This window comes from Mytilus edulis, chromosome 5 (assembly GCF_963676685.1).
Source record: "Mytilus edulis chromosome 5, xbMytEdul2.2, whole genome shotgun sequence".
NCBI lineage: Eukaryota > Metazoa > Mollusca > Bivalvia > Mytilida > Mytilidae > Mytilus > Mytilus edulis.
The window spans coordinates 73384298-73411026 of record NC_092348.1 but is presented as its reverse complement, the minus strand read 5'-3'; the positions used below and the strand labels follow the sequence as shown (position 1 = coordinate 73411026).

The window sequence follows — 26729 nt, the reverse complement described above, 5'->3', positions numbered from 1 at the left end:
CATTGTGTACGCTTTTGATAGTCCATAATCATGGAGTACAAATAAAATCAATTCAAGAGAAAACTCAACAACAAAATAAGGTGAAATGGTAAAAAATGAGGAAAATTTGAAATGTATTATATAAGAAGTGGAAGGTGAGGTTTTTTAAAACAGATATTCGACATATTCGTCAATGTGTAACATCTCTCCCGGCTTAAAGGAGACTTGAGAGTTCCAAAAAAATCATCAGAAAATTGAAACATTTTTTTTATAACAAATTTTATTTATTACACTATAAGTTGTTTCTTTATGATAGGGTTAAAAGAAAACAACAAAAGCAACCAATTAGTTGTGGCCCCAGATGACTTTTTAAAATGTTTATATCATTGAAAAAGATCCAAATTATCTCCCTTTGGTGACGAAATGCATTTTTTGCATTAAAATTGAAATTACTTGTTTAACTCATCGATGACCTTTATTTTTATTGTGTTTTTCAAATTAACTGTACTAAAACCAAACTATTGTAAAATTTAAGCGATTTCTGTTATTTTAAATAGTTTTCAATATTACTTATTTTTCTCTTATCAGAAAAAAAGTACTTTTACAAAAATGCATGCTTCTTCCGAGGCAGATTTTGAGCTAAAATGAACGGTCTTATTTTATTTTCCCATTAAGTGTGGGATAAAGTTTATGTATAGAAAAAAAATAGCGAAATCCTATATATTTAGAAAAAAAATATATTTATACCCGCAAGCCCCCTTAACATTGAAAGACACTGAAAGACATCCAGAGGTCAAAACACGGTCTTTTAAAAACTAATTAAGTGTCTTTGAAAGTATTGAATATATTAAATGGAAACTATCAATAATTGGGCTTTATTCTTATGTAACAAACACTCATTGTTCATTTGCTTCTGGTACAAGGGTTTTGCACATGATTTGTTGATTTTGACACATGTGTTCACTTGTTATTGTCTGCACCACGAGATGTCTGTTAGGTTGTTTGGCAAATTTTCCCATGAATGAAGATACAAAACAAAACGGAAATATCAATTATCAAAATTGCTTCACAATTGAGTTAAAACGGAAACAATACAAATATGTTTCCTTTCACACTTGGGAAAAAAAATATAGAGTTCTTCGACCATTTTTGTTAAGGCGTACTATAAATAGCACGTACTATCGAGCAGTATGTTTCAAATTTTTATTATTTTTGTGTGGATATTTTTGTTGAATGATTGTAAAGCAATCAGGAATAATACAGAAGACAGTGCCATTGCCGACCTCGAAAAAAAAGTTGAAGATTTTCAAAACAAATTGAAAAATTTAAGTCTATCACTCATTTTACTACTCTATGTTTGTTTGGTTTGAGCTTGTTATTTAGGACTTCCGTATGTCCAAACCTTTAACTCTTAGTGTATACAACTGTCATACTAGTGAGATGTTTCGCTAGCTACCAAACCAGGTTTAATCTTCCATTTTCTACATTACAAAATGCCTGTACCAAGTGAGGAATATGACAGTTCTTATCTACAATTTGATGTGTTTCAGCTTTTGATTTTGTTCTTTACTTGGGGACTTTCCGTAACTAGTATAGAATGCTTCCGATTTCTTTTGATGTATAATTATACCGTAAATCCTCTGATTGGTTAGGTATGCTAGTATAACTTCGTTCGTTCGTTTTCCGTAACAATCGTTTGAAATTACTCTGTTTTAGAATAAAGCATGATAAGATATTTGTATGGGGATTGATTGTATGTAAGATGAATTATAAGTTTATAATAAGTTGAACTGTGCAACAGATTATTATATCATCTATACAGTAACTTCCTGTTTGTTGATTCATTTGTTTTATCATATTCATAAAATATTGGATTTTTATTTCTTGACTAGAAGGGAAATAATAACTTTTTATACATCAACGAAGAGACGTTGATTATTCAAATCTGTTTTTGATAAATTTATATTTATGCTATAAAGGTATAATAGTATACCTTTGTTCAAATACCGTTATTATAGTTTTTAACCTTTGTTCTTCTGCCGACTTTTAAAAATTGTTTTAAACTGAAAAGAAAGTGATTTGGGTTACACAAAAAATTGAAAACAACACGTTGAGGGAGATGAAACCTTAGTTTCTTAATAATTTCAAAATTTATAAACGGACAATTTTAGTAAAGTTTGTTAAATCATGTCAGTACCGTAGTACAAACTACTGAGCTGATGATAACCTCGGGGACTAATAGTCCACCAGCAGAGGTATCGACCCAGTGATGTAAAAAATTGAAAACAATACGTTTAATAATTTTTTAATGTCCGAAGCGCTTTTCTGGATTTACCTTAATCAACGCTCAAAGCCAAACATTTCAAATCTGAAGATGTATAAGTACCGAGACCGTTGAAGAGCTATATTTAAAAAATACCTAAAATAAATAGCCAAATTCATTTAAAGCCAACTTTGCCTTACACGACCTTGTGTTCATGCCTATTTCATGTAGTCTTGTAAGTATATGTATATACATACATATTTAGGTCATTCAAGATTTTTTTTTATTTTCTGAACAATGTGGTTTGTTTTCTCAACAGGCGATCACCTCGCAAAAGACCAAAATGTGCTTTACGTGACATTATCTGAGAGCATGAAAGATGTCAGCAATGAGGTGACTGTTATTTTTGACAAACCAAAGATCAACCCGGGAAATCATTATAATCCAAATGATGGAATATACATAACACCTTTCTCTGGACAAGTCATGGTTTTCTGGACAATTGGCACCAACGAGACCGCAAGAACGGAACTCATGGTTGAAGATAGAGTTTTTGCTACTTTGATGACTGCTGCAAGTTCTGTAACAACCAACAATGGATATAGCAATTCCAAAACTGTGAAAGAATCCTCATCATCGACCGTGGCTGTTACCGATATTCAAAGGGGAAACCACATATTTCTGAGAACTGCATCACATGATAATCACATTCTCAAATCTGTTTCATCCTTATTGATAAGACGTACGCTTTAAGTACAGGAAATGGTTAAACATTTTGCATTTCAGTTTAAGCAATTATTATTAACAATTGTGTCTTAAATCAATTTCATCCTCAAACCATTAAGCAATTTTTTTAGTGGAATTTTAATCAAATGTTCTTTTTGGTTGCTTTTGTTTTCACGCTTACTGAAGCCGTATTATCGTAGTATTTAGTTTAAAATTGAGTTTGTATTTGAGATATTCTGTATAAATAAGTATTCAGATGTCAACATTGATTGAATGATATAATAGAGCTAAAGGGGAGACAATGACGTCGCCAAAGTATAACGTTTTTTTCTTACAACGTGGACCAGTGATAAGGAAACGCTACATTTTCAATTGATTTCAATCATTAGCTGTAGAACGAGTACATGAACCCTTTTTTAAAAGGACATTGGGTTTAATTATATATAAAGATTACTTTTATCATTTTGATGAACAAGTTACTAATGAATTCTTTATTTAGATAAATAAACCAACAAAATGATTCTTTCTATTATTATGAAAATATAAAATGTTCTATTTCTAATATTTTGCTCAAAAGATATTCCAACTGCATTTATAAAATCAAGGATGTAATATCCGAGAAACCGAAAGGTTTAGGAAATGTTTTAAGTTTTGACCTTATTTATCACTAAAAAAGAATATGAAGGTATATAAAATAACAATAATTTTGATAGCCTGAATAAAAAATAGCTTATGTGTAAATTTTCGTCCTTAACTAATGTGTTATACATGTTATAACCTAGAATATTTTTCAAATATTTCAGTTAACTTTGCGTTGTCTCTTATTCTTAATTAAATTTATTATCTGTATCACATCGTTTGTTTTATTATTGGTAATCTACCTAAATGCTGACTTACAATCAGCAGTTACTTTAAATATACTACATGACAAGTACAAGATAAAGAATGAATTGTTTTGCAGTTAAGGATGTTCGCTTGTTCTGTTTTTGGAATGTTTGTCAGGTTTTCGGTATCCTCTGGTTTTATCCATTTGAATGCCTTAAAAAAATTGCCCATTTACCCACTTTTTCCTTTTATAAATCTTTTTCATGTATAATTATAAACCTTCTGTAAAAGTCTTATGAAATCCTTGATATTTTTTAATAGTTTTTGAGCACTTAAACTTGATAAAGCTATGAAAAATCAAGAGAGAACATTTTCCCAGCAAAATTTCAATGGTTTATATCTCGAACACGAGCACATTGACCTATACATGGTTAATTTTTATAACAAAAGGTAGTGCCGTATTTTGTATGATTGATATAATACTTTAAGATGTTTAAAAATATATTCTGTAAACGGCGATAATCAAGTTTGACCCATGTTCCATCGCCCATTACAGCTACGCTGTGCGTAAAGTATGCATTGTATAAATTCTCGCAGGTTAAACATTAGTTGAAATGGTATAAAAATGAAGAACAATCCAATTGAATAAGAGAAGAATTGGTAGTAGATCTGATTTTTTTATAAGCGATAATCGAACTGGTCGTCAGTGAGTAACATCCATCCTCGCTTTTACACCCAAAGTTTTTAGCAGAACAAATTGTTAAGAGCATGTGTAAGTTTTCAATAAACTAACGGAAACTATCAAAAATTGGACGATATTACATAAGTAATACTAGAGGCTCTAAAGAGCCTGTGTCGCTCACCTTGGTCTTTGTGAATATTAAACAATGGACACAGATGGATTCATGACAAAATTGTGTTTTGGTGATGGTGATGTGTTTGAAGATCTTACTTTACTCAACATGCTTGCTGCTTACAATTATCTCTATCTATAACAGTACTTTCTGTGGAAAATGTTATTGAAAATCTTCAAATTTTAAGAAACTTGTTAAAAATTGACTATGAAGGGCAATAACTCCTTAGGGGGTCAATTGACTATTTTGGTCATAGTGACTTATTTTTAGTTCTTACTTTGCTGTACATTATTGCTGTTTACACTTTGTCTCTATCTATAATAATATTCAAGATAATAACAAAAAAACAGCAAAATTTCCTAAAAATTACCAATTCAGGGGCAGCAACCTAACAACCGATTATCCGATTCATCTGAAAATTCCAGGGCAGATAGATCGTGACCTGATCAACAATTTTACTTCCTGTCAGATTTGCTCTTAATGCTTTGGTTTTTGAGTTATAAGCCAAAAACTGCATTTTACCCCCATGTTCTATTTTTAGCCATGGCGGCCATCTTTGTTTGTTGGCCGAGTTACCGGACACATTTTCTTAACTGGATACCCCAATGATTTTTCTTAAAGATAACTAAAATTTACGAAAAATGGTTAAAATTGACTATAAAGGGCAACAACTCCTAAAGTGGTCAACTGACCGTTTTGGTCATGTTGACTTATTTGTAGATCTTACTTTGCTGAACATTATTGCTGTTTACAGTTTATCTCTATCTATAATAATATTAAAGATAATAACCAAAAACAGCAAAATTTCCTTAAAATTACCATTTCAGGGGCAGCAACCCACCAACGGAATGTCCGATTCATCTGAAAATTTCAGGTCAGATAGATCTTGACCTGATGACCAATTTTACCACTTGTCAGATTTGCTCTAAATGCTTTGGTTTTTTGAGTTATAAGCCAAAAACTGCATTTTACCCCTATGTTCTATTTTTAGCCATAGCGGCCATCTTGGTTGGTTGGCCGGGTCACCGGACACTTTTTTAAACTAGATACCCCAATGATGATTGTGGCCAAGTTTGATTAAATTTGGCCCAGTAGTTTCAGAGGAGAAGATTTTTGTAAAAGTTTACGCAGGACGACGACGACGGACGACGACGGACGACGACGACGACGACAGACGCCGGACGCCAAGTGATGAGAAAAGCTCACTTGGCCTTTAGGCTAGGTGAGCTAAAAAAACTGTCACTCATCATTTGAATCTGGTTCAAGTGTTTTGCACACTTATTGTTCATAATGATAACTGTTTTCACTTGTTAGTGTATGTAGCACATGGTGTCTATTAGGTAATCTGCCAAACTTCCCACGAATAAAGATACAAAACAAAACGGAAATATAAAGTTTGAAATTGTTGCACAATTGAACGTAAACGGAAACATTACAAATAATATGTTTCCCGTTTCTCTTGAGAAACAACAAACTTAAAAATATAGAGTTCTTCGACCAATTTTGTTGAGGCGTATTATAGCTGGCACGTACTATCGAGCAGTATGTTTCAAGTTTTCATTATTTTTATGTGGATTTTTTTGTTGAATGATTGTATAGCAATTGGGAATAATACAGAAGAAAGTGCCATTGCCGACCTTGTAAAAGCAGTTGAAGATTTAGAAAACAAATTGAAAAATTTAAGTAAGTATATCACTCATTTCACTACTCTATGTTTGTTTGGTTTGAGCTTGTTATTTGGTACTTCCGTATGTCCAAACCTTTAACTTAGACTGTCATACAATGGAGATGTTTTGCAATCTATAAAACCAGGTTTAATCCTCCATTTTCTACATAATAAAATGCCTGTACCAAGTGAAGAATATGACAGTTCTTATCTACAATTTGATGTGTTTCAGCTTTTATTTTGTTCTTTACTATGGGATTTTTCGTGAACAGTATAGAATGCTACCAATTATTTTTGACGTATAATTATACCGTAAATCCTCTTAGTGGTTAGGTATGCTGATATAACCTCGTCCGTTCGTTTTCCGTAACAATCGTTTGAAATTACTGTTTTAGAATAAAGCATGATAAGATATTTGTATGGGGATTGATTGTATGTAAGTTGAATAATAAATTTATAATAAGTTGAACTGATTATATCAGCTATACAGTAACTTCCAGTTTGTTGATACAAAGTTATCAAAAGTACCAGGGTTATATATAGTCTACATAAGACTCATCAGAGAAGCTCATTTCAAAATAGTTATAAACATGATAAAGCCAAACAAGTACAAAGTTGAAGAACATTGAGGACATAATTATATTTTTTATTGTTTTTTTTTTAATATTCGATTTTTCGCTATATTTCTTGGCTTGTAGGGGAAGACAAAAACTTTTTATACATCAACAAAGAGACATTGATTATTACAACCTTTTTTACAAACTTTATTCATACCTAAAGGCAACAGAAGTATGTATACCGTCATTCAAATACTGTTATTGTGATTTAAAACCATTGTTCTTCAATCAACACTTTAAGAAAAGTTTCCCTCATTGCAAAAGTTAGAAATAGTTAAGAAAGTGATTGGGTATATCTTAAACGACCTCGTGGTCACCTTTGTCGTTAAATATATATAGGTCATTCAAGAAATTTGTTATTCACTGAACAAAGTGGTTTGTTTTCTCAACAGGCAATCACCTCACAAAAGACCAAGATGTGCTTTACGTTACATTATCTGAGAGCATGAAAGATGTCAGCAATGAAGTGACTGTTATTTTCGACCGACCTCAAATCAACCCTGGAAATCATTATAATCAGAATGATGGAATATACATTGCACCTTTCTCAGGAAGAATAATGGCTTTCTGGACAATTGGCACCAACGAGACCGCAAGAACGGAACTCATGGTTGAAGATAGAGTTGTTGGTACTTTGATGACTGCTGCAAGTTCTGTCACAACCAACAATAGATACGGCAGTTCCAATACAGTGCGAGAATCGTCATCATCGACCGTCGCTGTTACTGACGTTCAAAAGGGAAACCACATCTTTCTGAGAACTGCATCACATGATAATGACATTCTCAAAACTGTTTCATTCTTACTGATAAGACGTACGCTTTAAGTACAAGAAATTGGTCAAACATTCTGCATTTCTGATGAAGTCATTTGCATTTTTTATTTTGCCCTCAAATATATTTCATTCTCAAACTCTTTCAATTAATTTTTTAGTGTGTAATGTGCTTTGGTTGTAAGCAGGCTTGGTAAATAAAAACAGAAGGAAAGGAAGTTTTTAAAGAAAATGAATGATACATTCTAATGAAAATATTATGATCTAGAATATTCATAACATATTTGAGAACGTTTAATATTTTCACTTTTTTTTTATGCTAAAATAATTTTGTTTTTTACGATAGCCAACTTTTTTGTAATCTGTTACAATAAAAACAAGACTTCGAAGAAAAAATCTTGTGCAACTGCTACCGATAATTCATAAAAAGGAACTTCGTGTGATGTTATCGTTGTTCTTCCATGGAAAATGATTTGCCAAGCAAAACCTAAAAGGAAAGATAGCAAACAAACAAAACATATCTGACCATTGTGTAGAAAAAAAATATTTTGACAGAAGAAATCAATATAGAAAAATGAAGTGGAAGGACATACGGTGTTCATACAAACTTTGCGGTATGGACTTTGCTCATTGTTGAAGGCCGTACGGTGACCTATCGTTGTGAATTTCTATTTCAATTGGTATCTTGTGGATAATTGTCTCATTGGCAACCATACCATATCTTCTTTTTATATCTAAATCACCTACACAACGAATATATTATATAATTTGACTTCAAATTGAAATAAAATTGAAATCCTAATAAAAAAGAAGTATTACGTAACAGTTAAAGCACCTTAAGGTCATTATCAAATGTATGTAAGTAGGAGATACAGTTCGAGACAAATTTATGAAATTAATAACTTGAGTCAACATTATTAATTTAGTGTTAGTATGAATGTTCCACGTTTTTGTATTTTTATATTTCTCTGATGTATTCGGTCATGAATAAATAGAAAAATACATGTAGTTCATATTTATATTTGTATGACATTTCCTTTACTCTGAACCTGTGAATAAACTATCATAGATTAAACTAGGATTAATTTTGTATTTACGCCAACTTATCGGTGACGCTCGAATCAAAAGTTTAATAGGTCAAATATAGGACGAAGTTGAAGAGCATTTAGGACCAAAATTTTTTTAAGTTTTGTCTAATACAGCTAAGGTAATCCATTTCTGGGGTAGAAAAAACCTTAGTATTACAAAAATTCATAATTTGGAAAACAGTGATATATATATTTATATTTGTTCTGAAATGCGGGTATTTCATTTGAACTGTGAAAACAGTTTATATGAGCAACGACTTAATTGACTCATCCTTCTGTTAGTTTGAAATGAATATGTTGCATAGATTAAAGATTATCAAGACCTTAAAAGTTTAAGTAATACGCAATATATGATTCATATATATTATCAATATAAAGTATTGATATTACTTTTCAAATCATTTTAAAGCAAAATAGGAATGTTCACCCTTTGCAGCAGAAGAACAAAATGACATTGTTTCAAAGGAAAACTTATAACGGACTGCGTCTGCACATTAAATTAAAGATATATTTTATCGAGATTATTCATAAATGTGTATTATATTTCATTGGCATTAAACTTGAAAATTCAGGACATTTTTTTCAGATTTGAACAACAGGCATATTTTTTACAAATCATGGTACATTTATTTAAACAAATAAAGGTAAAAAAAGAATATAGTTATTTACTTTTCTGTATGAAATCACAGTCCATCAATAACTTCCAGAATAATATAATTTAAAATAAAAGAAGGCAAACATAAACTGTTCATTTTTAGCTCACCTGGCCCGAAGCTCATCACTTTGCGTCCGTCATCCGTCGTCCGTCGTCGTCTGTCGTCCGTCGTCGTTAACTTTTACAAAAATCTTCTCCTCTGAAACTAATTGGCCAAATTAAACCAAACTTAGCCACAATCATCATTGGGGTATCTAGTTTAAAAAATGTGTGGCGTGACCCGGCCAACCAACCAAGATGGCCGCCATGGCTAAAAATAGAACATAGAGGTAAAATGGGGTTTTTGGCTTATAAATCAAAAACCAAAGCATTTAGAGCAAATCTGACATGTGGTGAAATTGTTTATCAAGTCAACATCTATCTGCCCTGAAATTTTCAGATGAATCGAACAACCTGTTGTTGGGTTGCTGCCCCTGAATTGATAATTTTAAGGAAATTTTGCTGTTTTTGGTTATTATCTTGAATATTATTATAGATAGAGATAAACTGTAAACAGCAATAATGTTCAACAAAGTACGATTTACAAATAAGTCAACGTGACCGAAATGGTCAGTTGACCCCTTTAGGAGTTATTGCCCTTTTTAGTCTATTTTTAACCATTTTTCGTAATTCTTAGTTATCTTTTACAAAAATCTTCTCCTCTGAAACTACTGGGACAAATTAATCCAAACTTGGCCACAATCATCATTAGGGTATCTAGTTTGAAAAATGTGTGGCTTGACCCGGCCAACAAACCAAAATGACCGCCATGGCTAAAAATAGAACATAGTAGAAAAATGGTGTTTTTGGCTTATAACTCAAAAACCAAAGCATTTAGAGCAAATCTGACATGTGGTGAAATTGTTTATCAAGTCAACATCTATCTGCCCTGAAATTTTCAGATGAATCGAGCAATCCGTTGTTGGGTTGCTGCCCCTGAATTGATAATTTTAAGGAAATTTTGCTGTTTTTTGGTTATTATCTTGAATATTATTATAGATAGAGATAAACTGTAAGCAGCAATAATGTTCAGCAAAGTAAGATTTACAAATAAGTCAACGTGACCGAAATGGTCAGTTGTCCCTTTTAGGAGTAATTGCCCTTTATAGTAAATTTTTAACCATTTTTCGTAAATCTTAGTTATCTTTGACAGAAATCTTCTCCTCTGAAACTACTGGGCCAAATTAATCCAAACTTGACCACAATCATCTTTGGGGAATATAATTTAAAAAATGTGTCCGGTGACCCGGTCATCAAATCAAGATGGCCACCACAGCTAAAAATAGAACATAGGGGTAAAATCCAGTTTTTGGCTTATAACTCAAAAACCAAAGCATTTAGAGCAAATCTGACAGGGATAAAATTGTTTATCAGGTCAAGATCTATCTGCCCTGAACTTTTCAGATGAATCAGACAACCCGTTGTTGGGTTGCTGCCCCTGAATAGGTATTTTAAGGAAATTTTGCTGTTTTTGGTTATTATCTTTAATATTATTATAGATAGAGATAAACTGTAAACAGCAATAATGTTCAGCAAAGTAAGATTTACAAATAAGTCAACATGACCGAAATGGTCAATTGACCCCCTAAGGAGTTATTGTCCTTTTCTAGTCAATTATTAACAATTTTCATAAAATTTGTAAATTTTTATTAACATTTTCCCCTGAAACTACTGGGCCAAGTTCTTTACAGATAGAGATAATTGTAAGCAGCAAGACTGTTTAGTAAAGTAAGATGTACAAACACATCACCATCACCAAAACACAATTTTGTCATGAATCCATCTGCTTCCTTTGTTTAATATTCACATAGACCAAGGTGAGCGACACAGGCTCTTTAGAGCCTCTAGTTTAGTTCACATCGCCAAAGTTTTGAGGTATTACAAGAATGTCTGAAAAAAGTTGAGTACCCTACTATTACAATATTATTCTCTGAACTTTTAGTTTCTGAGTAGATCGATAAACTATTATATATTATACTGCAATAGAAGTTTGTAGATCAATGGAGATACCGCAGTATGGCTATGACAAAATTCGTAAAACAAAGAAATCTAGCTCTTGTTATACGTGTAGTCGGAAAGAGAAATAGATAACTGCACCTGCCTCTTAATCATATTTATATATATTTCATTATTTTCATCAAAAATAGACATATATCATTATATGATCTTCTCGACTGTTGGTTAACTTTGTTAAATGTTCCAATTTTATGGCAGAGGTCAAAATCGGCAAATATTATACATGCATCCTCTTTTCAATCTACTGATATGTTTACAGTGATTCGCATAAACTAACACAATTGGTATTCATTTATTAGACAATAGTTTTAATCATTCAACAACATACATATATTTTGGCACATTAAAATATATTAAACCAATAGATAACAAATATTAATAAGCATTTTTAAAACGAATGTTGGAATCAGTAAACTGAATGTATATGTTAAAAGCATCTTGCACATATGTGTCATACATTTTTTCCTATCCATGTATCAAGTTTAAAAGTTCAATAAGAAGCAGAAGCAAGATCGTTGTGATACATCAAGATTTTCATTTAAATGCATTAGATATGAATGAATTTAAAAAAGAATGTGTCCATAGTATACAGTTGCCCATACACGCTCTATTATTTTCTATGTTCAGTTCTAGTGGACCGTCAAATCAGGGTCAAAACTTGCACTTTGCATTAATATTAGAAACATTGCATAGGGAACATATGTACTAAGTGTCAATTTTATTTGACCTCAACTTTATCAAAAACTACCTTAACTAACACCATACGAACAAATAGACGGACTGATGGACTATTACATTGAATGAACGGACGGATGCAGCAAAAACAAAATGTTCCTAGGAAAGGAAATAAAAAATATTTATGGCATGCTGATAGATTATGGTTGACCATAATTGTTCAACGATCACGGTTTAAAACAGAATTTTTGTCGATTGTACGTGCTGCTTATTTTGTAAAATCTGAACTTGGAAAAGTATCTATTGTATAAGGAAATGTCTAATTGGCTCTTCCATGGAATGATACATGTATCAGCTGACTATTGACTACGGATGTAGACTTTGACACATGAGGTGAGCAAATTTTTGTTTCCTTAGTCTCTTAATTGTCATATGATTTGAAACATCTGAGTTTGATAATGAAATTTTTCTACTTTTTTTGTTTACATTCACATTGATTCATATCGATTGTATACTTTAAGTTGGGTGACACTGCATTATCAATGTATTAGATATGACAGATATAAATTTAATATATATATCAACGTCAACGTTCATTCATCAATCATAAATGTGTTACTCATGGTATCAATGTCGATGCTTATTTTACAAAAAAATGTTTACCTGCTTTTTATGCAGGTTATTTTGTTTAAATGAAATATTAAAAGAATATAAAAGTTATCGATTACAATAGAAAATATTCCGCCATCAATTAATCTAAAATGAATAACGTAATTTCCTATGATTTTACGATAGGTTAAATGAATTTTCCTGTGAAAATTGGTTTTACTATATCATGAGTCATTCATGACGTAACGGAAAACCAAGAAAGGAATGCGATATCAATTAAGAGGCACAATCATTGTCATGGTATATTTAACATCATATTTTTTTCAAAATTATGGTATTTAAAGACTTTTCACCATTACGATCAATTTGTCAATTATATTAACAAAATTATAAACAAAACAAAAATAAACAAAAAATGTATAGTTATATAGACCAGCTACATAATCCTTTTCCAAAACAGTTCTGTCCTACTTTATCTTCTCCTTCTTTACATCCTATCAAGCAACCAAGAAATATGATTACAGCCTAAATATCATTTTAAAAAATGATGAAAAGAACACAAGAAGCGTGGCTTTTTTCCTCTGAATTGTTTATACACTAGAACTTTTTTGTAAATGCAAGTCTATCTTTACTAGACCTAACAGCAATTACATTTAAATCAAAATTTAAGATGAAACAGAAATATTTGTTGTTTTTGTTTTAGAAAATGACTGTACATACTAAGTCCGGAATATGGCAGTTGTTTCCACTTGTTCTGCTGATTGATATTGTTTTGTTATGGTAGTTTTAATTTGAATTTCCTTTATAAAAGCCTTTGAGTTTGGTATTTTTGATATACCCACCAATAAGTCAGTATTTTTGATATACCCACCAATAAGTCAGTATTTAAAGTGATTCATATTGATTGTATACGTTACGTCCCTAAAGTATGATACTGATATGATTTTTAAAACGCCATTCGTTTAAGTTAACATTTATAAATTTTAAGCTATCGCCTTTTTTTCTCTTTTGAGTGTATAAGATGACGGTTATTTCAAAACACATGGTATGAGCACTGTAATTAGTATCTGATTTATTGAAATGACTGTTTCTGAAAAATACCACTCTCCCAAAATGCAGTGCTCTTTGCTTCCCATGTTTTTACTGCTGGTCGTTTTTGGTGAACAGAGGTGAAATATATGATAAGTCGAAAATTAACTGACAGCATCATGAAGAAAAACAAAAACGACCAAAAGATACACAACAGTACCAAAACGACTGAAAACGAAATCACATAAGTTTAAAGATCAACGTCAATTCACTATGGACATGTTCGAGGGCGTTTACGATATTTAGATACCAGAATAGAAGTCTGATCAGTAAGTTGACATAAAGCTACAGTTTGCTTGAGGAGCACATTTATTTCAATGTTATCGTGGTTTAATGTTTCCCTTGTGTTTCCCTCGGTTTAAGTTTGTAACCCGGATATGGTTTCTCTCAATTTATGACTTTTGAACACCAGTATACTACGGTTGCCTTTTGTTTATGTTAGCAGTTTGAATATTGAAAAATCTTCAAATATTTCTTTAACGTGGACATATTCACATTTTACCCAGTTTAATCAACTCATATATTTAGAATATATCAGTGACGCAATGCATAGCAAAGTAGTTCTACTTATGTGCTTGCTAGTGCTATATTCACAATATTCTCTTTTTAAAAAAGTAAAATGCAGATGACAATTCTTAGCTTTTCCTGGGAATGTTTTTTTTTTTTTTTTTTTTGTTGTTGTCTTAGATTCAGTTTTGATAATCAACATCACTATAATAATTATTATCAATGAATATTAAGCTTACCTCAATCAATGACATCAGTATAACAACAGTCATCACACTTTTATTGTATTTCTCCACATATGACCACAGCACGTCATAGCAACCCTATGAAATATTTGAAAACGCTATTAAGTATTTGCAATGTTTGGGATTTGGGAGTTTTTCGTAATTTCTACTGATTTGTGGGAGTTTTTCGTAATTTTTACTGCGTTGATAGGGCCTGGCAATTATTACAAAACAATTAAAAGATCCATTCGTAATCGTTTAGTGTCGTTTTGTTTATCAAAGTTATATGGGTGTTCTTGCAAAAATGCAGTCGCATAAAAGTGTATATCTAGATCAAACATAATTGGTCAATTAACCATTAAACATTTGTTAAGTAATGTACAATAGAATGTTTTTTTTTCTTTCTCATGTTTAGAAATTATAATGATTAGATGTCAATTTCTTTGTCTTTGTGTTTCTAATTGGCAGGATCAAAATATAAATCTTACAGAATAGAGTGAAAAAACGATAGTTAAAACATCATTGTCCTATTTTTTATACAATTAATATCTTCACATGTTTAATTGTATACAACATAATATAAAGCGATCTATGTCAGCTTGACTAAGTTGTCCTTACATTGTTCATTAACTTAAATTATCAATGTCTATTAATTGCATATAAACATAATAGTCATCAGGTGTAATACCACCACTGATTTCCTTCTATTAGTCTTTAAAAACTGGAGCTGAATTTATCATTGTTTCAAACAAAGAAATGCATGAGTGAAGTTTTATCCGGTCCAGTACTATAGACAAAACGTCACATAAAAATTCATTCCATATAATTAATATTACCATCACCTGGTGTAAAGTAATCCCATATTCCCTCTTGAATACCTGTGTTCTAGCTTAAGTAACCATGTTATTTCAAGTTTCAAAAATATCTTTGTGATTTTATCTCTGATGAGTTATTCTCTCACTGGTAGTTATGCTGTATCTTCTTGTTTTTATATTAGCGAACCAGTCTACTTGTGTTCCATGATGTAATTTTTAAGAGTTCAGCATACAAACTATACACACTTTTATTAGCTTTCCTTTCTATAAGCACAAACTGTAACTATTGAACAGATTTTCGCCTGTGGTTACAGTACAAACGTCAACACTAACTCACATGCAAGAGTTATCTGTCAACCAAAATAGGTTTAAGTCATTCTTTAAATCAGTATTTATTAACCTCAATATCGTTTATTTTTTTACTTAGTGTAAGGTTGGATTTTGTAGATTCGTTACATTAGCTAATTTGATTAATTAGAGGCAATTTCTTCTGATGATTATATTTGATTGTGAATACAGTTACACCGTATTGAAATAAAATAAAACTATTTTGTTGTACAATTAAGAAAAATTGTTTACTTACTATTTCTCTTTTGTTCAAGTACAAACCCGCTACGGTAACCATGGCTACTAAAAGTATGAATATAATTACACTGTACTGCAATATAAGTTTGTAAATTATTCTTATATATTTTCGAAAAACAAATAGGATATTTGTTGCAGATTGACAGTCAAGTCACAAATGTCAGTAAGGTAATGAATACTCCAACATATCAGAATTCAATGCCATTGCCTTTTGATATTCATACAACTGTTTCATACATAAGGTAAAGGAACAGTAAAACAATTGAATTTCATTTAAAGGAAATCAAAAATATTGTTGGAGAGAAATGATCCCTAATTAATGTAATTTAAAAGAATCACCTATGCACCAACGGATACAAAAGCACTCGCTCCAAGATAAGTTGTATTCCCAAGGAGTTGCAGTTTAAAATCATTAAACAAGCTGTGTTATATTAGTTTTTATTCAAAAAGCTGATGTTTTAGGAGATATTCTGAAAACGTACGTTCGACTGTGTTATTGTGAAAATGATCAATTCATCTTCTTATATTAAACTTTACAATTAGAATGTGATAATTTTGAAATCGAAAAGTAAACACTATGGATACGTTTGAATCTCATTGTGCTACTAAGATAAACTCAAACTGAGTATAAGAAAATTTAATAAAACTCTTGACTGATGTTACAGTTTGATATGATGAAACAAACTGTGACGATGTAAGATTTTGTCACGTGAATATACAGAAATAGCAGATACAGAACGTTCATATCTAAATTTTGAAAACTAACAAGAAATAGGAATATCTTGATTTTGTAACAAGCTCCACAACATCCAAGCAATACAATAACCAACATTACAGACCCAACAATTATCAGCGCTATAGCAACATCTTTCAGGATGCTCTCTGCTATCTCCATCAATTCGTAGATTTCCTTCAAATCACTATCAGATAGTGTCGGTGCACCTAAATTTCCTGAAGCTACGAAATGGAAAGGTTTACGATTTCATTATCATATTCAGTTTAAGTTACATATCAAAACAATAAGATGATAATATAAAAAAGAAGATGTGGTATGATTGCCAATGAGAAAACTATCCACAAAAGACCAAAATGACACAACATTAACAACTATAGGTCACTGTACGGCCTTCAACAATGAGCAAAGCCCATACCACATAGTCAGCTATAAAAGGCCCCGATAAGACAATGTAAAACAATTCAAACGAGAAAACTAACGGCCTTATTTATGTAAAAAAAATGAACGAAAAACAAATACGTAACACATAAACAAACGACAACCACTGAATAACAGGCTCCTGAATGTTAACAAGTGGAGAATATGACCATCGGTAACCGTTTCCTTGTTATCATCTGTACTTTCATTGACTAAAACAGTCTTTCAACTGTCTTTTAACCCTTCTTTTTCTTTCTTTTAATTTTAGTAAATTTATTGCGCTTTCAAATCAAAACATTGGACCTCTGAGTTGCAAAAACGTGCTTTAACTGATTTAGTTAAAGATGAACTTTCCCATCGCCAACTACTGCTGTACAATTTCAGTTTCTATACCTAAGAGAATTAATCCCACCACTGTTTATTTAAAAAAAAAGGAATAGCATACCATGAATTTGTTTAGCCTTTTTTAAGGAGTGTAAGAAAGACACTTGCTGCAAACATACGGTACAATCTCATTAATCAATTGTAAACATAAAATTCCCCATAAAATGCATGATCAAAGTGGGATCGTATAGAAATTTTGATATAATAACCAGGCTTTAACTATTAAAACCAAGCCTAGTGGAAGTAACAGTGTTTACAGAGGCTACACGTATACTTTTATAATACTTCAACTGTGACCTCTTATAAATGAACGTTTTAAAATGTTATTAAAATTCTTTTTCATGTAGATTTTTACTATTCTCATTATGTTTCATTAAATCAACCGCATATATATAATGAACATGTTTATAATGCGACCCTAACATTTTTTTCAATATTGCCATATTCGATGGGACCAATGTCAAAACTGTACGGAGTAGCAGCGTAATATTTAAGAACCGTTCTCATATATTTTTGATCTTCTCATTATCTGGCATTTATTATCTGTTCGAAATTCATAAATCCAATGAGAAAAAACAAATCTGGGTTACAAACTAAAACTGAGAGAAACACATCAAATATAAAAGGAGAACAACGACACACCAGAAACACTAAAATGCAATACACACAGAAACCATCTATAATAAAACAATGACAATTTTCCTGACTTGGTACAGGACATTATAAAAAAAATGGTGGGTTGAACAGTTAAGCTATAAACTGTTGCTGTTAATTTTTTTAAAGTAACGTTTTAGGAACTACAGGGGGAAGTAAAAAAAAGGAACAAAAAGGAAAGGATGTTTCAGTATGTATGTGGCCCAACTCCTATCTTTTTCAACACATTTGAAAACGATAAGAGATCTCCAATAACATTCTGTTATATACTTAAAAAAAAAATTTCATTATTTCTGAAATTCCACTTTTCACAATATTTAATGCATCATCGAGATAAGGTTTGACTTTTTCAAATCCAAACATCAGTACCATTCCCAGTGCAAATATCACAAGTCCAATAATCTAAAATCATAAATAAAAGATTAATTTACCTTTTTTAATGAAAAAAAAAACACTTCGGGACACTTCAATTGAATTCAGCATTGATTTTTATCTTCAAATGTTGTTTATTTATGATAATCAATAAGACAGCTTTCCATCAGAGAGCAAAGGATGAGGTTACATAAACTATAGGTCACGTACTGCTAAAATATTGAGAAAAGCTTATATATACCATAGCTAGTTATTAAATGCTCCGGTACAACCATACGTATAGACGTTACGCATGTTATTGCGCCTTTACCGTGAAATCGACCAGTTCACACCATGAAAACAGATTTTCTATAAAAATCAAAACATTTAAGCTATATAAAATTTATAACGATAGAATAGACAAAACATTACTATCCCGGAAAAAATCAAAAAAAATAGTTTTATCACTTTTTACAAAAGCCTCAAATGAGGACAAACATATTGACAAACCGTCAAAAACAGACGAGTCAGACGTAATAGAATATAGGCATATTAACTTTAACAGGGGTTTTTGTTCTCTTCTAATCAGTGTAAAATATAATATGCTTCGGCATGACAATCACATAAACAAAAAAAACAACAAATTGATGCACGATAAAAACAATTAACGACGACAAATATTACGATAGCAGATAAGGAGAAGAACTAAACAAAAGGTTCCTGATTTTGGACACACATTATATAAATGTAGAAATATTATTTCAATAAAGTTTCTTTCGGATAACCATACTCAATATTGTGATGCATGTGTTTTTCAATAGATTTTTATTTGTTATATGAAAGCTGAAAACCCACGTCGTGCAACACTGAAACGAATACTGTAAACCAACTTAATTTCGCGAGCGATTTATTTTCGCGACTTTCGCGAGTAGAAAAATGACGCGAAATTAAATTGTCGCGAAAAGGAATAACTTGGATATTTCCCTATCAAACAGCATTGAGTAAATAAGAAAATCGTGAAATAAAATCGCCGCGAAGTTGACTAGCTGGGTATAAACGCGAAATAGAGAATCCGCGAAAATAAATTGGTTTACAGTAGTTCGGTCCCTCTCCCTGATCGACTTTCCCATTCGAGCCGTCGTGAAGCAGCAGAATATAAGGACTGAATTATTCGGTTCAGTACAACAAAAGGAAAATAAAACATTAAAAATTGAATGCGTCCGAATCTGCTTTCTGGATTTACCTTTACAAGGAACACTCAAAGCAAAATATTCTAAAGCAAAGAATGTTTAAGAACTGTCAACGTTAAAATCATTTTCATCACCAAAAACTGATGAGTTTCACAAACTGATTTATTTGACCCCCCTCATGTGTTAACTTCTTTAAGTACCCATATGTTGAATACGATCCGACAGGTTTGGTGCTTTAAAACCAAATTCAATCCACCATTTCCTACATAGGAAAAGGCTTGTGCCAAGCCAGGAATATGACAGTTGTTATCCATTCATTGAATGTGTTTGAGCTTTTGATTTATCCATTTGATTAGCGAAATTCCGATTTGAATTTTTCTCGGAGTTCAGTATATTTGTGATTCTACTTTTTTCCCATACAAATCTTTTATCATTTGACATTTTGCATTTACTTTCTCTTATCTTAATACATTCCTTCTCAGGAACAAAAATTGTATACATTGGACTAAATCTTAAATACTTTGATGTAAATTCGATATTTCTAATACTTTGATATTTATACTTGTTAGTATTTCTATCTCCCAGTGACAGTTTTATATATCTTTAATAGGGATTAACTGTGTACACTAAGATATGAAATACGACGATTTAAAGATAATGGCATAGCTTGTCACCGATGGTTACCTAGATTAATATCACCCTTAAATCTAACTGATGTTTTGTGTCATCTAAGGAGAACCTAGAAACAATCGATCGTGTTGCGAAAAAAAGATGATATTTTTTTCGGGATTATATATATTTACTTCAAATCTACAGAATAATCAAAACGTATAATTTTAAAAAAAAATATGATGTGTTTTATTGCCAATGAGACAACTCTTCACAAGAGACCAAATGACACAGAAATTAACAACTAATGGTATATGTCACCGTGAAGGCATTTATAAATGAGCGAAACTGATACTGCATGGGCCTCAAAATGACAAAATATTAAACAAGTCAAATTAGAAAACTGATGGCCTGTTTTATATAAGAAGATAATGAAAGAAAAGCAAATATGTGACACAGCAACAAACAACAACCACTTAATCAAAATTGCTCCTGTCTCGGGACAGCCCCATTACAGAATCTGGCGTTAATCATTATCGGGTGCTGAACCCTTTTTAAACATGGTCCAGTGGAGTAACAGTACACAATAAGCGCAACATAACTTTGCTTTACTTTAAAGATTAATACAAAGAATGAATACACCAAACAAATACAAAGAGGGGACGTGGACTGGAACTTGTAGATCCCAACAAAAAGACATTAAGTACAGAACTGAAAGTACCCGCGTTACTAGTTCAAAGCCAATAACACCTTATATAAACAAAAATCATGCATCTCAGACTAAATTAACATTCAGTACACATCTAACATCCAATGTATTTAGAAAAGACGTCATAAACAGTCGGGAAAAAGTATTTAAAGTAAGTTCCTTTTGGTAAATTTCTGCAGAATATTTAGAAAATTCTTGATTATTCAACAAAATAATATTATCAAGATATTGCAATGTGTTCAATTAAATTCAGCTAAGACGGGTCTTTACTGAGGTTGGTCGAAAACTCTGATTCATAACAGTCCAAACACAAGTCTGGTGCAATAAGTGCCAATATGAATACATATAAACTGCATGTAAGCTTTGTATAAGTATGTATATAAACTCGTCATAGATACCAGGGTTAAATTTTATATATATGCCAGACGCACGTTTCGTCTTCAAAAGACTCATCAGTGACGCTCGAATCAAAAAAGATAAAAAGGCCAAATAAAGTTCGAAGTTAAAGAGCATTGAGAACCAAAATTCCTAAAAGTTTTGCCAAATACAGGTAAGGTTATCTATTCTTGAGGTAGAAAAGCCTTAGTTTTTCAAAAATTCATAAGTTTTGTAAAACAGTTAATTTATAAATATGACCATAACAATGATAATACATGTCAGCACAGACGTGCTGACTACTTGGCTGATTATACCATCGGTGAATTAAAACTCTACCAGCAGTTGCATCGTCCCAAGAAAAACATCATAGATACCAGGGTTAAATTTTAGATTTTATCTATAACTCAGAATAAAGAGATTCTAACTGTCAAAATCAAATTGATCTTTGTCCTAAAGATAGTATGCACAGTGTAAGTTGTTATCCTCTCTATAAATGGTCCTTTTTAAAATTATTTGGTAAAGAAATGTATTTTCGAATGGCCTTCATGTCGATTAATTACAATTATTGTGCAGACTTCTTTCCTCCACGTTAGCTCAATTAATGACTGTTTTAACCATTGACTAATCCTAACAGCAACAACATTGGACCTAAAAATTGATAATTGAAAAAGACAATGCTGTACAACGTTCTGACGTTAAAAAAGACAATGTTCTCTTATACAAAATAAATATTTCAATTCAAACAAAATAAATTCCATGACTACCAGCACAGAGCAATTTTCTTTGCCTACGCTACTTTATCATACAGTCTCGTTTTTGTTTAATTGTCAGTAACTATTTGCCAGATGTGTTGATCCCTTGCGATCGCAATACATTGATGTCGTTATGTGTTCATTCACAATTAGTTGTATTGTGTGTTGTCGTAATAACAGTTAGGATCCTGAATATTTTGTTTTTCATCTATGCATACATACATAACATATAATGGATTGTTGAAAGAAAATGTATTGATTAAAGGATGTTTATATAAATGTTTTAAAATTCTAAATTTCCCAGAGCCGTTAGATATGTTTACTCTGTATTTGTACAGTAATAAAATCGATCTGGGTTCATTCATTACTTAATTATGCGTTTTGTTATAATTCTGACTCGATACTCTTCTTTGTCTGTTGATTGTTTTTGTTATATTTATTAGAATCAATTGGAAGAGTATTATCTTTTTGGATGAACAGTGAACATCTATAGCTTTGTTTTAATATTTAAAAACTTGGTTGTTTAGCAAATTTAGCATTTTGTTGAAACATAAAACTAAATAATGAAATTCCGGAACATTGGATTATTAATACAGTTGCTTACATTTACTAACATTGTTCACGCACAGACAAGTGCTGATTTGAAAGCGTTACATACAGATTTATTCAATAACTACAAAAAAGAGGTGATTCCAATAGAGAATACATCTAAACAGTTGGAGATAGGTATCGTTTTTTACTTGACGTCGTTGAATTCATTTAACGAGGTAGAAGAAAGCATTTCTGTAACAGGAGCATTGTATACCAATTGGACAGATCCGGACCTCAAGTGGAATTCAACTATGTACGGAAATGTGGATTTCACTGCTATTGATTCAGACTCTGTATGGCTACCATCACTGTTTCTTGTTAACAGAGTCGACTCAATGAATCCTGTTGGAGATGGTGTTAAATTCCCGGCGATGATTTCATACACAGGACAAGTAGCTTACAATTCTGGTGGAATTCTAAATGCTAAATGTCAAACTGATATATCAAAATTCCCATTCGACAGACAAACGTGCACTCTTGTTTTTATTCCATGGGGGTTCCATGCAAATCTACTGACACTAAACTCCCTTTTCGACAAGGCTCTATTGAGTTTTTTCACACCACACTCGGACTGGAAACTGGAGGATTATTCTACAAGAACTGATATATATAATAATGTGTACAGTCTATTTTACGTGGAACTTACGATTAAACGCGAACCATTATATTTCACAATAATGATCATTGTACCAACTCTTTTATTTTCGTTATTGAATCCTCTGGTATTTTTACTTCCGGTCGAATCTGGAGAACGCGTGTCTTTGTCAGTGACTCTTCTATTGTCGTACACAATATTTTTAACTCTTGCGTCTGCATCCATTCCGACTTCGTCAAAACCAATGAGCGTCTTATTGATAGTAATGATAGCTATGATCGGAATCAGTGGAACAATTGTGATTGGCACTATCGTCAGTGCAAAATACTTCTATCTCGAAAATGACAAAAACTTAGGATATGTAATGAATTATTTTATTGAGAGATTGAATAAGAGGAAGAAAAGTGTTGAACAGATTGATGAAAATAAGGAACTTCTTAAAAAAGCAAAGTATGGGTCGGCCGTAGTTGATTCCTTGATTTTCTATGGAACATACATTGCAATTATTCTTATATTTTTTAGTTATTTTTCTTTTGCGCTTTTTTAAATATCAACTTGACTTATTTAATGGACTCAATTACGTCTACAAGTCTGTTTTTTTTTTTTTTTTTTTTTTGTAATCAGTTTTTCTATTTCGTATTTTTCTTAGGCGACAAATTCTTAACCAAGACACCGATCGGAAATGACACAAAGGTTAAATGCAGTGAACATGTTCAGTTACAAAGAAATTCACAATTATAAACCTGGACATATGAAAATGAAGTTTAGGTATGAACTATCCTTTAAACTCTTTATAATATTAACCAAGTACATGCTTATATTAAATATGTATGCATATTTTCTGTATCGAGCTCGTGCTTAGATTCGAATAAACAATTAAACGCTGTAAACGTTCATAAATAATCGGGATATTGTGACAATGTACAATAGCACTCGTACTTTGTGGAACTTCCAAAACATACATCATAAGTTATCCTTAAGATAGAATTAATCGATTCCCATGATCGCCTCTACCACTCGCGAGTCATCGTAGAGCAGCAGATTATAACAACTGGATAACTCGGTTTAGTGCAAACCATATTCATTACCAAAAATTAAAAGTTTCACTATTTGTCCCCTTATTTTATCGCCTTTAATTAATAATGATATATCATTTGTTATTCGACATTTTTCTCTTATCTCAATACTGTAACATACAGGAACAAATATTGTATACTTCAAATTAAATCATTAATACTTTGATGTAAATTCGATATTTCTAATACTTTGATATATAACAAGTCATATACTTGTATGATAGTCTATATCCGGGAGAGAGTCTTACATATCGATAATAGAGATTAACTATACAGTTACGTAGACCGTACTTTGACCCTAGAAGACTTTCGGTGTAAAAGCGAGGATGGATGTTACTCACTGACGAACATTTCGATAATCTCTTATAAAAAAATCAGCTCTACTACCAATTCATCTCTTATTCAATTGGATTGTTCTTCATTTTTATACCATTTCAACTAATGTTTAACAAGCGGGAATTTACACAATGCATACTTTATACACAGCGTAGCTGTAATGGGCGATGGGACATGGATCAAACTTGATTATCGCCGTTTACAGAATATATTTTTAAACATCTTAAAGTATTATATCAATTATACAAAATACGGTACTACCTTTTGTTATAAAAACTAACCATGAGGCACACTGAAATATTTATGACTTTATTAGAGTATTTTTCTAGTAGGATATTCTGGTGAAGGAACAATTTTTTTAAATGAATATCAATTGTGTTTATTAATATTACATACCCTTAGTTTACATATATTTACTCTATGACCCCGCCTTAATTTTAACAGATATGGTTCGAAGCAAAACTCTTCTTTAAAGTGTAAATAAAATCCCCCCCTTGATGAGTTATTTATATCAGAGAACCATTTTTGAATAAACTGGTCCTGGAGACGCTGCCTCACATTAGTTTTAATATAATTATAATCAACTTGCTCCGGAATATTATATATTTCACAAAAGCCACAGTCATTAAACACAGATTTTACATAGTTAAACCATTTGAAATTATAACCTTCATGCTCATGCATGTACCAAAGTAACTTGTACAGTTTACCCGATAACATACCATTTTTAACTTGATCTGCAGTTCAAGTGGAAATCTTCCAAGTTCTCCATACACCATAAAACTTGGCGTAGAGGATCGCACCCCCAAAATGCGCTTACAAAACTGTAAATGTAATTTTTCAATATTTTTTTTATTTTCAAACCCCCATATTTCCGAAGAATAGGTCAAAATAGGAACCACCAATGCATCAAATAATTTTAACCGTAAATCAATCGGGAGTGAGATATTTTGTATCTTCTTGTAAAGAGCATAAAGTGCTTTTTGAGCTTGGTCTACCAGTTTTTTTCGAGCTTGAAAGAAATTTCCGTTGTAATTAAACAGCAGACCAAGATATGAATCTTTAATTTCAATAATTTCATTACATAGTTTAAAAGTAACATTCTTATTAAACTTTCTCTTTGAAAAAATTACAATCTTAGTTTTTGATACATTCACAGTGAGTTTCCACTCAAAACAATATTGCTCAAAAACATTCAGAGCCTTTTGCAACCCTTCTGCCGACTCCGCAAAAATAATAGTGTCGTCGGCGTACAGAAGAATATATAACTTGATATACAAATCAAGAATCTCTGTAAATTTTTCGTTCATAAATGTTAGACCTTCCACAGAGTTTTCATCCAGATATTCTTCCAAGTCATTCAGGTATAAGGCAAAGAAAAAAGGTGACATTTTTTCTTCCTGTTTTTCACCTACCTCACACGGGAAAAAATCTGTTTTTAGTTCTCCATTTTTAACACAAGACTTAATATCCGTATACATGCTCAATATAACTTTAAACATTTTCCCACCAATGTTATATTTTAATAATTTTTGCCATAGTCCCACCCTCCACACTGTATCAAAAGCTTTTTTAAAATCTACAAAAGCGCAAAATAATTTCTTTCCCGAACTCAAATATAGTGAAATTAAAGCATGCATGATAAACATACTATCTTGGACAGACTACCCCTTACGAAAACCACCCTGGGCATCAGTTATAATCCCGATCTCGTCTGACAGAGCATTAAGTCTTAGAGGTGAACACTTTTTCTAAATTCGATGTAAGACAAATAGCTCAAATATACATATACTTACAAGACTACATGAAATAGGCAAAGGGTTAAATATTTCGTAGTGGTGTCTTGGCATAGCTTTGTTTGGACTTGTTTGTTTGCTTTTTGACCTTGAATGCTTGTACCTAATAATTTATCAACTGTGCATTTGCATTCAGATATCGTAGATCAAA

The 26729-nt window shown here is 31.6% G+C and overlaps 1 protein-coding gene and 2 long non-coding RNA genes across 3 annotated transcripts; all 3 read left to right on the top strand.

The window, feature by feature from the left end:
• The first annotated feature begins 1138 nt into the window (after positions 1–1138).
• LOC139524434 (uncharacterized) lies at positions 1139–3817 on the top strand. Its single transcript, XR_011664794.1, has 2 exons — positions 1139–1308; positions 2562–3817. It is a non-coding gene; the product is annotated as an uncharacterized lncRNA (long non-coding RNA).
• A 2156-nt stretch (positions 3818–5973) lies between these two features.
• Positions 5974–8777, top strand: LOC139524433 (uncharacterized). Its single transcript, XR_011664793.1, has 2 exons — positions 5974–6330; positions 7323–8777. It is a non-coding gene; the product is annotated as an uncharacterized lncRNA (long non-coding RNA).
• Positions 8778–22557: 13780 nt separating this feature from the next.
• LOC139524432 (acetylcholine receptor subunit alpha-1-B-like) lies at positions 22558–25490 on the top strand. Its single transcript, XM_071319209.1, has one exon. It carries the CDS (start codon positions 22748–22750, stop codon positions 23915–23917), a length of 1170 nt encoding a protein of 389 aa, XP_071175310.1. The 5' UTR covers positions 22558–22747; the 3' UTR covers positions 23918–25490.
• Positions 25491–26729: the final 1239 nt, after the last annotated feature.